This window comes from Serinus canaria, chromosome 18 (assembly GCF_022539315.1).
Source record: "Serinus canaria isolate serCan28SL12 chromosome 18, serCan2020, whole genome shotgun sequence".
In the NCBI taxonomy this organism is placed as follows: domain Eukaryota; kingdom Metazoa; phylum Chordata; class Aves; order Passeriformes; family Fringillidae; genus Serinus; species Serinus canaria.
The window spans coordinates 8,644,389-8,658,797 of NC_066331.1; the positions used below are offsets into that span (position 1 = coordinate 8,644,389).

Here is a 14,409-nt window from a genome sequence, read left to right on the forward strand (position 1 = left end):
TTGTTTTTAAAATAGCTCTGCTTTGGGGCTGCTGCAAGATCAGGATGAACCTCAAGAAATCTGGAGACAATGTACACACTGCCCTTGTTAGAAGGAATTGCATTTCCTTGTGTTCCTTAACAAATGTCAGCTGCTTTCCTGGGGATCTTTTTCTGGTCACGTTGATCTCCCTGTATAATCTGTAAATTGAAGATGGTTGTGGGTAATTATAAACATATATATATATAAAAATTATAAATTCTAAATGAGCTTAGGTGATAACATGCAAGTTATTCAGAAAGTCTTATATTCTGTAAACAAGTGGCTCATGTATTTGTTTGTTTATTTTTATTTTTCAGCTGTACTTTCAGGTTTCCCAGCACAAACATCAAGATAACATTCACAGCTCTGTCCAATGAAAAGAGAGAAAAACAGGAGGCCCCGGAGTCCCCAGTGAAGCCTGTGCAGCCCCAGATCTCTCCCTTAACAATAAACATTCCAGACAACATGGCTCACCTGATCAGCCCCCTCCCTTCTCCCACAGGAACCATCAGGTATTTAAACCCTGCAGGTGGGATCAGGGCCATGCACAGTCAGCCTCAGCACAACTTTCTCATTCAGGATTTTGCTTTTTGAGGTCAAAATTCAGCTGAAGCTCAGCCTTACCTGCCTCCAGAAACCCTCTTTCTGCATAGCTGCATGAACATTAACATGTTCAATGTGTAACTTTCTGCTCAAGAACCTGGCTTTTTTCTTGCATTTCAACAATTTAAATTGCTTTTTGCTCTTGCATGCTGATTGCAACGCTTCAAATGAGACAATTTTAAATGACACCATTTTAAAATGTCCTGATTTGCCACTGTCCTGAAGTTCATCATCAGGAAAAATGGTTTGGGTTATTATTGGTGTGGAAGACAGACTGATCTCTTATTCCAGAAGATTTGGGTTTGTTTAGTTGGAAGGGAGCAGTTTATTTTGTTTTGTTTTTCCTTGCCCTGCTGCTTCTTTGGTAATTGCAGCCCTTGTCCCACCTGTTGTGTGGGACCAAACTCAATTAAACACAAGCAACCCATCCTCACACATTTCTTGAGATGAAATGATTCAGTCTTGGAAAGATCAGGAGCAAAACTTCCATGTCAAGGCCCTGAAAGTTGTTTTAGTCATGTTCATGCTTTTGAAAGCTTTTTTTGTCCCCTCTCACTTCCTGTGACATCCCTTGAGTGAAGAACTGTCCATGCTTGCTTTTAAAAAGGTACAACTTGTTACTGAGATCTGAATGGAAGGATAATTGACTTCCTGCATGATTGCCAAGCTCTTGGTCTCTGTCTGGGAGTATTTAATGACACCTGCTGAAATGATGGAAGCAGAGAGAAGAGACACCTAGACTTGTCTGTGTAACAGGTTTGCTTTCTTCTAAGAATTCAGGGAAAAAACATCTTGCCAATGACAGAGCAGCTCACAAATATTTCAGATAATATCCCATCTATCACCACTGGCTTTGCCTCACTATGAATTGTGTAATTCTCTTCAGGACTCTCATGCACCTGTTGAGTAGTTTATTACAGGAAAAAAAAAATGACAGTTTGGAGTCTATTTTGAGAGCAAAGCCTGACAGTTTCTCTGCAAATCATCCCGTTTTGTAGAAGACTTGTAAACTTGCTTTGATTATACCATATGTGTCTCTTTGTCAATATATGCTGAAGTGAGCAGAGCAGAGGGATGTTGTCAGCTGATACAAACACAGAGCAGGAGTGACCTATATCTAAAAAATAAATTAGCTACACATTTGGGCTCTAACCAAGGATTCTTCTGTACAACACTTAAAAATTGCCATCTCTCTTATAGTAAGTGTATCACTAGTAACAAATCATGGCTGGATTTCTTGGGAAGTGAAGCTTTGATGTTTTCAGTGTAAGTATATATTGCCCAATCTACAGTGATTGTACATAAAAAAGGAGGTAGCAAACCACTGGAGGGGCCAGGCAGACAAACTAACCTTGAGAGATGAAAATTGTTAAAGCTTTAGTGTGTAGATCTAAATAACATTGTCTAGATTATTTGTTGTTGATGTTTTGAACCATAGATTCAAAGATTAAAGATTATCTTTGGAGATAAGGCTGGCTGTGGAGGCACAGCCAGGTGCAGCTATTGAGATTTCTAGTTTTTTGGAATTTCTGAGGGCTGCCTTGAAATCAGCTGCAGTATGAATTGCAGAGAGTGTGTCCTTGCAAAAGAGCTGCCAGAATTATTTTGGGGAAGGGGATGGACCTCACCTGCTGACTTTCCTCTTGGCTAAAAGGAAATCATAGAAGAAAATTGGCATTGTGCAGCTGCAGTTCCTGTGGACTCTGCAAGGCAGGGGAGCACTGGTAGAAAGGTGTTCCAGTGGAATTGTATCCAGTTTTACCTGGGTTTCTGTGATGGATGGCAAAATGTGAAGTGTTAGGAGATACTCTGAAGTGTTTGGCACCATCTCTTGCTTTCTAGCAGTGTATCTGCTCTGTTGGCCCAATACTGCATTAAATCAGCTGAGTCAGGGCTGATGCATCCCATGATAGATAAATTTATGATTTTTATACACATACCTATGTGTAAGTATGTGCACACACCTGTAAACACTTAAAATAACGCTGGTTTCAATTTAAATGAGACTCAAACCTTTTTTTACCTCCCTGCTTGCTTTATTTTCTCAAATGTGCAAAAACACTACACAGGAGAGATGATTTTTTTGGGGGCAGACTGAACACAAGCATATGGCAGAAATTCCATGCAAGATGTGTGTCTTGTTTCCAACAAGTGCCTGAAAATCTGTGCTTGCTGATGCAGTGAAAGTGGACTTGAGGTGGCAAATCTTAGACCAATATATTAGAGCCTGATCAATCAGCTGATTCTTGAGGAGGAAAGCCTGAGTGAGATTTCTTCCTGCAGTGATTCTGATTCCATGGCTGGCTTAGCAAGGCGTGGAAGGTGGTTTGGAATGGAAACCCTGACAACCCTTTAGCTGCAGCCTCACAGCTCTGGTAGTGGCTTTGCTGCAGTAAGAGCTTTTTGATGAGACATAATGTGGTGATATACTGTATAACAAAATAGTAGGATCTTCTTTTTATGCTCTACAGTGCTGCAAATTCCTGCCCATCGAGCCCCCGCGGCGCAGGCTCCTCAGGGTACAAGATGAGCCGTGGAATAGCATCTGACCTACATTTGATGGCTGACAATTCCCAGTCAGAAAACGACAAGGAAGCTTCGGGGGGAGACAGCCCAAAGGTAAACACAGCTTGAAACCAATCCCAGGAATTACACCTGAACTGAATGGAAGGCTTGGGATGTTTTGTTTGCTAAGGTGTATGCACTGAGGGGTAATTTAACATGGCAGGCTTTAAAAACAATGTGTAGGGTTTTGTGATCAGATGTGAGATTGATTGATTGATTGATTGATTGACCCCTGTCCCCTTTGGGGGAGGGTCTGTGTGCAGTCTCAGTTACAGATCCTTTTGGAGGCTATTGAAAATTCCTTGCTTTTATACATACCTGCAAAATTTATGTTACCCTAAAATTGCTAATCAGAAGAACAAAGCTTTCTTAATTTCTTTTCTGCCTCAAGATTTTAGTTGTCCAAAAGCGCCCTAAGTCAATTTAATGATGTTTATTATTTTTGATCTAGTGAGCAGTGTGTATTTCTTCAAAATTTGTTGATGCAGACTTTTCTTGTTTTTGTCCAGGATGACTCTAAGCCACCCTACTCCTATGCACAGTTAATAGTCCAAGCAATTACAATGGCCCCGGATAAGCAGCTTACACTAAATGGAATTTATACGCACATAACTAAAAATTATCCTTACTACAGGACAGCAGACAAGGGCTGGCAGGTAATTCTGATTTCTGGAATTTTTATTTTATTTTTTTACATGTGAGCAATACTGGCAGCTGTAAATGGTCATGAGCAGGCAGTTGCTAAGCCTCATAACCCTTCAGATACAGAATTTGTCAAATGAGTGTCTTGTCTTTCCTCTGATTGTAAGTTTTCCAACAAAGTGGGCAATTTACATTAGTCTGTATTTTAAATATTGTTTTATTGATGGAATGGTGTTCTCTAAACCTCTAGTAGGGATGCAGACGGACTTTGGGGAGAACAAAGTGCATTTGGCACTGGATTTGAATCCTCTGTGCTGTCTAGGAAAGGTGTCATGTTCTGTAACCTACAGTTGTGTCAACATCTGTGTTGCTATCTTGAGATAAAATTGAGATATGAAATACTCCAAGTTTAGTTCTGTTTGAAAACAGTGATCTTGCCCATGCAGCAGGTGAAGGAACAAGTGTGTTACCTCATTATCTCACCCTGGTTCATGCACTGTTTGATTTGTGAACTTGCCCATTCCTGTACCAAACCTTTCAACTCTGCAGAATTAGTTTCTGCTTTCTTTTCATTTTCACAAGACCAGCTTCAGCTTTTGCCAGGATGACTAACCAAGTACAAATCAGTCTGGCAGAGCCTTGCCTGGCACATGTGAAGGCTCAGTGCCTTTGGTGCTGTTTTGGGTGTCTCAGAGGCCAAGGAGCCTGGAACACCTGGAGCACATGGTCCATCCTGGGCTATCTGCTCCCAGTTATTGGCAGGGAGGTAAAATTTAGGGAGATTGGGTGAGAGGAAAAGTGAGGAAGTGTTGGCTGCACAAGTGGAAGACTGAAGAATACAGTCCTTCCCTGCAGAGGAAGAGATTTTTAACTATTAATCACATTCTTATTTGTCATACAGCCTAAATGAAAGCTGGCTCACTCTCCCAAGGTTAGTGGGGAATGTAGCTGCTCCTGGCTGTTTGCTAAGGGTTTGGTTAGACAAGGACTTGGCTGTTGTGGCTGGGAAGTCTCTTTTGTTTCCCTTTCCCACATAACAGTGCAGTATCCTGGCTGCAGTCATGTTGTTTTAGCAACAATACTCTGTTTATAAAATGTTGATGTGTGTTTTGCTTCCTATCTTGCAGTACCTCGAGTGTCTGTGTAGGTGATGTTGCTTTGTGAGCATCATGAACCCAGCACACACACACACAGAGCTATGCTGAGCTAAAGAGCTCTGCATGGAGCAGGGGTGGATTTGGGGCTGTGATGCTTCCTAAAGCCAAGGTGACAGGCACAGCAGACAGTGTGTTCTGGAGTCATTCATCAGCTGCTAGGCATAGAAACAACTGGAAAGGCTGAAAATCAGATGCTGTTCAGTCACTGCTCTGCCAGCTTCTGCACATCAGGAGTTGGATTGCAGCTCAGGTGACTTAGGAAAGATGTTCCAAATCATATTTGAGGCTATATATGCACATATCATTCAAAACATTGAGTACAAACACATGCACAGTGTCCCAGTGCCACACCTCAAGATTTCCATCCTTTAGCATACAATGGGCTCCTTTTGATGGGCATTTGAAGGCTCCTCTCTCTGAACTTATTTTAGCAGGTATTTTTGGATCCATTCCTTTATTCTAGCATATGGAGAAATAAATACAATTTATAAATATGTTCTTGGCATCTTTCTAGTTATGTTTCCATTTTTGGCAGGGAAAAAACCATCTTTGGTTTCATCAGTTTGCATTCAAGAAATCATATGTGATTATCATCACTGCTTTAAGTTTTCCAAACTTACCATCAGGGTCATGAACTCAGAAATGTGAGCAAGTTTTACATTGGCTTTGCAAATTTTTGAGAGCTTTTGTTAACATAAATTTTTTCCCCATTTACCTCTGTTCTCCCACAAGTGTTTCAGGGTGAATCCTTAGCATCAGTCTCTTCCTGTTCAGTGATAATATTGAGAGAGATTTTAGGGTTTATCTATGTTAAAAAAAAAAGATAAAAAGAAATTCTGTGTGCAAAGCCAAGCACAGATAGGGCAGCTTGAGGGTGTCAGCAGTTCTATGCATTGCTCTGGTGGAGGAGTGGGGGGATGTTGCAGCAAATTGAGGATGTGGAATGTGAAAGGGACTGTGGTGACAAAGATCTGGAAGAGCTGGTTCAGGACCTGCTGCCACTTGGTGTTTTAATTGACACAGTAAATTCTTGGCTCTGTTATTGAGACAAACTGGACTGTGGGTGAATTCACAACACTCCAGCTGCCCTTGGAGCTTGTGCAATTTAGCTTTTCTTTCTGAACTGTGGAACAGTAACAGAATTGGCACATAGGATCAGAATCAGTATATGCTGTGTTCTGCTGGCCCTCCTGGAAGGAGCTGGGACACCTGGGGAAGGGTGGTGTACAAGCACTGATCACTTTTATTTTTGTTTTTAACACTGCATTCTCACAAGTGTTTGTAGTGTTCTAAACATTGGTTTCAATCACCGTGTTTCTCATGAGAGAATGAAATAAATGGGATTCCTGTTATTTCCAATTAGAATACTGGGTTTTTAATTGTTGGGAAGGATTTTACAAATGCAAGAGTCCTTTCAGGTTTATGGCACTGCTTGGTAGTGCTCTGAGTTCTGTTAAATTAAGGAATTAAAGAGCTGAACCCCCAGTCTCCTATGCTACAAACTGCTGCAGTAGGCCACATTCTGACTTGGAAAAGTTATATGAATTCTACATATTTTTTTATGTTCCATAGAATTCAATACGTCACAATCTCTCTCTGAATCGTTATTTCATCAAAGTACCACGTTCCCAGGAAGAACCAGGCAAAGGCTCATTCTGGAGGATAGACCCTGCCTCTGAAAGCAAATTAATAGAGCAGGCTTTTAGGAAAAGGCGGCCTAGGGGAGTACCTTGCTTTAGAACCCCTCTGGGACCACTCTCTTCTAGGTAAGGAAAACCAGATGAACAAAAAGACTATGGCTGTTGTTTAATCTTCAGGCTGCTACAGACTTGATAGCTTTGGATACAGTCACAAGTTTAGTAATTTAATTTCATCCAGACTCAGTGTTTGAATTCTGTGTGTTTCATTAGGAGGCTGCCCCATACACCAGGCTGGTGTTTATTGCTTGGTTTTAGTGTTAAAGAGCTTGGTTTGCAGAACTAACTATCAGATTGTTAATGTATGCAAGCCTTGCTGTACCTTTGATGTGTGTTGCAGAATTATAATTTTAATTTCTAACTGCCATCTACTGGATTTTAAAACTGTTTACAAAGAAAATTCTCAGATACCACCTACCATTTTATTAACCTTAGAGATGACAATTGTGTATTTAGTTTGCTCATGTTGGAGCAGAATTTGTCATGGGGAAATACCTGGGTTTAAATTGTTCCCTCTGTAAAGTTATGGCCTTTCTGCTGGTGCAGATCTTTTTCTGCTTGCCCTGTAGCCTCAGATTTGCTCATTGTTCTTCTCCACCAGAAGAAATGTTCATGTTTCACAGATTTAGAGTCTCCCTAAGAAGGCATCCAGCCACTTCTTCTCCGTTAACTGTACCTGGAGTTTGCTTTTAAATTCTGTCCCTGTTTAGCAGAAGCTTTGTAAAAGATGCTGAGCTCTGGGTGGTAGCTGTGCCCTCCCCTGCTGCACAGGGCAGTGTGTTACGCTCTCCTTAGAGGAAGGTCACGAGCTTTCACAGATCAGAAGTTAAAACACATCAGCTGCTGCTTTCATTTCTAACTACAGAAGTGCCCCAGCCTCTCCTAATCACTCTGGAGTGTTGTCTGCACACTCCAGTGGCGTCCAGACCCCCGAGAGCCTGTCCAGGGAAGGATCTCCTGTCCCCATGGAGCCTGAGCCCAGCGCCATCCAGCCAAAACTCGCCGTCATCCAAGAAGCGCGATTTGCACAGAGCGCCCCAGGTGAGCACCCTGAGCTCAGCACAGGGGGCACAGGGTGACACCAAAATACTGCCAAGACTTCATATGGACCCAAAAATCAGTGTATATGTCACCTGTTCAGAGCAGTTCTGTGAGAAACTCAGGAACAGCCAGGGAGGGTCTGTTTGAGCACCTGGGGCTGCTCCAGAACCTTGGGTCACTGGTGCTGAGGAGAGGCTGTGCTCTGTCCTCTGTAGGACTGTGCTGTCTTGGAGCAGTTCTCTTGAAAAACCCCAAAAGGTAAGGTTGTGTGTGTTAGAGAAATAAGGAAAGGCCTTTCCCACCTCTATGGTCATGCCATCCTTCCAGAGTGGGGGGGGATAAAAGAATTGAAAGGATACAGAGAGATAAGAAATTTCCTATTAAAACAAAAAGAGCATAAGGCATGATGGGATCAGGATGTGTTTGTTCATTACCTTCTTTGATATACATTTGCCATCCAGTTTCTTGGTGGTGATGTGGCACTACAGAGGGCAGAGTTGGTCCTGAGCATTCCTCAGCATTCCCAGGGCAGCCATGCTGCACACAACCCCAGCAGCACACACATGTTCCCATCTGTGGAAAGGGCTTTACTTAAAGAAGTGCCAAGCACAGCTTTGTTTGGGGGCAGAGCTGGGGTGCCCAAAAGGTGTGTGGGTCCTGCAGAGCCAGTACAGCCTTTACCTTGAGCCTGGAGCTGGGAATAACCACTTGTCCTAACCTCCATTGTCCAGTGTTACCTTTTGGCTCATTCAGGCATTAGTGAAGGAGCTTGCTAATTCTCTGATGTTTTAATGGGAAGTTCAAAAGAACAAGTGGCTTAGAAGAAATAATGAAAATTGGCAATCTAATTTGGACCTCTTTCTTGGTAGGATCACCTCTCTCTAGCCAGCCAGTTTTAATTACTGTACAACGGCAGCTACCACAAGCTATCAAACCCGTCACCTACACTGTTGCAACTCCTGTGACAACTTCAACCTCCCAGCAGCCTGTAGTTCAGACAGTTCATGTTGTGCACCAGATCCCAGCTGTGTCAGTCACCAACGTGACTGGATTGGCACCAGCAAACACTTACACTGTCGCAGGACAGGCGGTTGTCACACAAGCTGCTATGGTCACCCAGCCCAAGGTAGAACCTCAAGAGAATGGAGACCACAAGGAGGTCAAAGGTAAGAACCTGTGGGGTTGTTTTGGCTCCTCTTTATGCAGAGGGATCAGTATTTAAAATTTAGAATTGTAGAACCGTAGAAGAGTTTGGTTTGGAAGGACCTTAAAGCCCATCCCGTGTGGGCAGAGATGCCTTCCACTGTCCTGGGTTGCTCCAGGCCTCATTCAGGGATGGGACATCATCATTGCAGGGCAATACTTGAAGTGTTTGGCTAAAACTGAAGATTTCAAATTGTAATTTCTCAGATATGTTGGAGTGACTAATAAAACAACACACTCCTACTGAGGGCTGATTGAGTGAAACCAAGTGGTTCCTGAGCACTTAGTTAATTTTAACAAATTTTCTCTCCTGTTTGTAGTGAAAGTGGAGCCTCTCCCTGCTATTAGCCATGCTGCAATAGGAGCTGCTGGTCGCATCATCCAGACATCGCAGCCCGCCCCCTTACAGACAGTTACCATAGTGCAACAGGCGCCGCTGGGGCAGCACCAGCTGCCCATCAAAGCTGTCACACAGAACGGAACGCACATCGTGCCCCTGAGCGCCGCCGTGGCGGGCCAGGGCAGCGCGGGTACGCCCCTTCCCCTCCCCCTCTTCTCCGCTTCTCCTCCCCCTCTCCTCCTCCTCTCCCTCTCCCTTTCCCCTCCCTCTCCCTCCTCTCCTCGTTCCTCTCCACTTCTCTTTACCTGAGCTTCTCTTTATTCTCTCTGTGGTTGTTACAGGGATGTACTTAGTGGTGACACCCCTTCCTCTCTCCTTGTTAAACCAGGATAGAAACAAGTTTTAAAAGAAGCTCCTGTAAATCAGAGCTGTTAAAATGGTGCCTCCTCCCAGGTGGTTTGTTGGAAGCCACCGACAGGAAAACCAGAACTTGCTTGTGGGTTGGCTCTTTGAACTGTTACTCTTTATTATGATTTTATTGAACCCGTACTGAAAAGACCAAAATTCTGTAAGGTTTTGAGGTGGTTGGTGCCTGAATCCATCATTCCCCTCTGGGCCTTGGCAGGCTGAGTGGGCAGCAGTGCTTTGTCATCATTCCACACATTCCCTCTTGCTCCCAGCACGGGCAGGTTTGCTCTGCTGGCAGGTCCTCACAGCTCGTTCCAACAGTTCTGCTTTTTATATTATCTGATACTGAAGGAGAGGTTTTCTGTCACATTTTTACAGAAATACTTTTAGGGCTGTCTTACATCAATTCATTACCTGCATTTCTGCTCAAAAGTCTTTCTAATGGAGTGAATTATCTCCTTCATTTCCTTTTTACTCCTTTGCCATCACTGACATTTATAGGTCAGTGTTCTGGCTGCTGCCACTTTACTTCCAGCTTAAGAGCAGCAAAAGCATCACAGTCAGACTTGAGGTGCACTTTCTGTGTCAGAAGGAATGTGTGAATAGAGCTGAGAGCCATGTGAAATACACTGAAAAGCTATTTTTAAAAGTAAGGAATAATTCTTTTTCTCTTTTTCCTGGATTCTGAAAACTCAGCTGATTCCACACGTTCCCTGACAGGGCAGCCGAGGGCTGCAGGGTGTGCAGGGAGTGTGGCTGCACACAGGAGTAGAGTTGATGCTTCCCACTGTTGTCTGTGGGTGATGGGTGTGCAGTGAGCTGTGCTCCAGGTCCTGGGCTCTTGTTACAGTAACTCCTAAGGCAGCAAGAAACCGGAGAAATCTCAGGCAAAGCATCCACAGGGGGAGCTGGGCCTATAGAAACACAGATTAGTGTTTGTCTGTGTGACACACACAGCTGTGTGTTTGTCTTTGGTGAATGAAGGTTTGTGCCATCTGAGAAGAAAGAAATGCAGAGCAAACCCTGTTCCTGTTCCATTTTCCATGTGTAGTAAAGTTTCCAGGTTCTTTCAGGTCCTGCTCTCAGCAGAGCAGCCTGGCAGCATTGCCTGGTCCCTGTGAGTCAGCTCTGGGTCCATAAGAAACTCACATTTCTTACTGTGTAATAACACTTGATAACTGAGTCTTGTGTATGTGATTTGACAAGGATCAGGGTGCTGAGGTTTGTGTTCTGTTTTCTGCAGCTGCTGCAAGTCCTTTGCATATGTTGGCAACCCACGCGTCCGCATCGGCCTCGCTCCCCACCAAGCGCCAGAACGGAGACCAGGCGGAACAGCAGGAACTCAAACGGATCAAAACAGAGGATGGAGAGAGCATAGTCATAGCTGTGAACGTGGACACCCCACCCGTGGCAGTGAGTGACAAAGGCAGCCAGAACTAGAAACTTTAGGGGAGTTTTCTTTTTTTTTAAAAAAAAAAAAAAAACCAAACAAAAAGAAAAAAAAAACACAAAAAACCAACAAAAACAAACTCCGTGGTGCCAAAAGGAGACACTTAAATCTAACACCTAAAATGTTGGAACATGTTCTCACGCAGTGGGGAAAGGGGCCCTGTGAATCAGACTTCAACTTTCAGCACTGAAACAAAACCCAACACAGGTGGCCTTAAAACTTGGTAATTTAAAGTCAAACTGCAGAACCATGTTGTTGTAGAGGCTGTGCCCCCGCCCCTCCTGCCCCACGGACCGTGTGTGCTGGGAGGGCTGCAGCTTTAACAGGATCTGTCAGATTTTTCCCAGGACTGAGGATCTCAGTGTAACGGCAGCATGATAGCGCTTAGTGTGACTGGTTTCAAACGATTGTAAATTCCTAAAGGGAACAGAGGCAGGAGCCATTCCGACACCATGGCAGCTAAGCCTTTCCGAACCACCCACCCATGCAGTTGTTGATAGATATGCAGTATTTTGTTGTTCACATGTGGAATTAGAAAATTTTTGAGGTGTATTTTCATTTCTTTGCAAAACAATGGGGTCTTTGACATTTCAAATCACTCCATTTCTACTCCGGAAACTTTGGAATCACACAACTACTTTTCATGTGAAATTTTGTTTGGTAAAAAACTGAATGTAGGGTTTTTTTAACCAACGGAATGATTTACTTTTGTCTGTCCTGTTCAAGTTCAGATAAAGCTACTTTATTACATCTGCAAATTTTCATATTTTAGCAGTTGCCTGATAAATTTAATCAAATTTTATTACCATGTGTAGTGATCAAACGCTTCTTTGGGCTTGCATGTAACTGATTAGAAACTCTGATGTAAATGAGCCGTTAACTGACGTAAAGAACTGCTATGGATTTGACCAGAGCTGCACTTACCTGTTTCTCTCTCTGCTACCTTTTGCTGTTTGTTACTTTGTGTTGACTTTGACTGTCCCTGGCATATTTTTCCAGTCTAAAGTAAAACAAGAGTCTCGCTTAATATTGTGTATGTTTAAGATAACAGACTGTTCTTCATTTAGAAAGATAAAATTCTTTATCACGAGTCCTTTTAAAAAGAGTAAAATTATCTTGTCAGAGGTATATTCGATATTTTTAAGCTTAAGCACCCTTCAGTAGAAATTAATCTGCCCCGTTTCTCTGTAACACTTTGATGTCAGACACTGACCTCGGGGTCTCCATGACCAGTAGCTGTTGTGGTTTTCTAACAGTGGCTACCAGATTATGGTAATAATTTTTTTTTTTTTTAAGTGTGTGTTCTGCAGTTGAACATTTTAAAATGTATCGGTAATTTCTCACTTTAATGTGGTAATAGATTCCACTTTACATTTCAAAATTCAATTGGAACAAGGCTGCTGTTCAGTCTTCAACTCACACAACGTCTTAGTTCCTCCTGCAGCCAGGTGAGTGGGAGCCGGAGCTGGCTCCATCGGAATCTGGTTTTTGTCCTGTTCTGTAATAAAGATGCATTATTTATATTTCCTTTCCTGCTGTGAAAGGAAAAACTGTATTTTCATGATGGACTGAACAGTTTGGAGTGGTTATTTTAGGCAGCTTTTGGAAACTATTTACCTAAAGACCAAATATGAGAAACGTGTACAAGTTTTGTGTTCATCCACACAATGGAACTGTTACAATGTCTCTGCAGATAATACATTAAAAAAACTATGAAAAAAAAAAAACTCTACACAAGCTGGATTTATAACAGGCATTTAAAAAAGAGCATAACCTGAAAAGAAGCATTTCTGTACAATTGCAACGTTTTCTTTAGAGGTTTTAAAAATAAAAAAAGGTAAAGTTTTAACATACTTTTTTTAAGAAAAAAAAATCCAGTACTAGTAATTTAATTTGGTGTTCAATGAATTGACTAGAATGTGGTTTATTTTCAGAAGTGAGAATCTGTTCACAACTAGGGCTAGGTGAATAATAGTGTATAAGATTTTTTTAAATAAAATTAAATTTTATTCAGCAAATTAACTAAGTTGAAATTACTCAACAAGTGTGTTTGGAATATCCATGTATATTTGGGGTTACTGCAGGTTCTGTGCCAGCCCCACCAGGCCAAGGTGCCCCTTCCAGCCATGCCATGGGCAGGGAGGGGCCTGGGGCTGGACCCTGCCAGGGGCCCAGGAGGGCACAGCAGCGTGTCTGCCCTCGATGGATCATTATTTCTGTAAGTATATTTTAGGAGATGTCACTTTCTGGAATCACTGTCATGAATGTGGGTTTGGAGTCTGATCCCCTTTTCCTGCACTGGCTACACTCTCTCAGCAGTTGGGGAAATGCTTTCAAGGACCAGGAAAACTTTGCTGGAAGCTGGGTCAGGTTTTCATGGCAATGTTTTCAAGAGGTGGGGAGAAACCCAACTCCCTAAGCTTGGATGGCTGTGGAACTGCTGGGCAGGACCGTGGTGTTTGGAGTGAATGGGCAGAGCCTGTTCCTTGAACAGCAAGCACGGTCTGAATAAAACACAGCTCTTGGGGAAGAAGAAGAAAATAACCATGGAGGCAGTGAAGTGGTGTAATTGCTACTCTGCCCCAGGGGCAGGCAGAGCAGTGTGACCCAGCCCCAGCCTGGTGGCACTTTGTGGCTGCTGTGTCCAGCACAGCCCTTCTGCCCTGTGTCTGTAAGAACTGCTCGTGTCTCACATCTCCAACTGCACTGATTAATCTTGTATTGTATTTTCTCCTTTATTGTGACTACCTGAAGGTTCTGAAAGCAATCCTCCTATTCCAGTTTCTGCTGGCAGATACCTGGAATTACTGCAGAATTTTAGTGCACTGACTCATTAGTTTTCCTGTCAGGATTCTGAACTGTGACACAGGTACTGTGGAGAGAGGTGGCAGAATGGGGAGAGAAGGCGTTGAGTTCCTTTTCAGTACCAAAGGAACTGCTGATCCCTGTGCTTCAGGGGCAGATGCTGCTGCCCATACCTGGTGGTCTGCTCTTGCTGTGGGACATCTCTGCTTTCCTGGTGCCTGGGGTGATCCTGTGGCCACGTGGTGCCACCACTCCATCAGTGCCAGGTACAGGGCCCACAGCCCTCGTTCCTTTTCCCAACAAGTGACTGACTGAGCACTGTTCCATTTATTGTAGAGCTGTGCAGACTCTGGGTCCATCCATCCACAGGAGAGCTGCGAGTGAAGCACTGGCAGAGCAACCTGGAGGCAGCAGCAGCTGGGAAGACTCAATCCTGTGCTGGATTTGATCCCTGTGAAACAGCTGTACCTAATCACA

The 14,409-nt window shown here is 43.3% G+C and overlaps 1 protein-coding gene across 1 annotated transcript in view; it reads left to right on the forward strand.

The window, feature by feature from the left end:
* FOXK2 (forkhead box K2) overlaps positions 1–13,149 on the forward strand; it is a 44,352-nt gene extending 31,203 nt beyond the window's left edge. Inside the window, exons 2-9 of the mRNA XM_050981251.1 lie at positions 339–533; positions 3,096–3,243; positions 3,699–3,845; positions 6,561–6,754; positions 7,551–7,726; positions 8,596–8,892; positions 9,250–9,459; positions 10,921–13,149. Coding sequence (XP_050837208.1) covers positions 339–533; positions 3,096–3,243; positions 3,699–3,845; positions 6,561–6,754; positions 7,551–7,726; positions 8,596–8,892; positions 9,250–9,459; positions 10,921–11,117 — 1,564 coding nt within the window. The 3' untranslated portion in view covers positions 11,118–13,149. The remainder of the gene's footprint in view (positions 1–338; positions 534–3,095; positions 3,244–3,698; positions 3,846–6,560; positions 6,755–7,550; positions 7,727–8,595; positions 8,893–9,249; positions 9,460–10,920) is intronic.
* Positions 13,150–14,409: the final 1,260 nt, after the last annotated feature.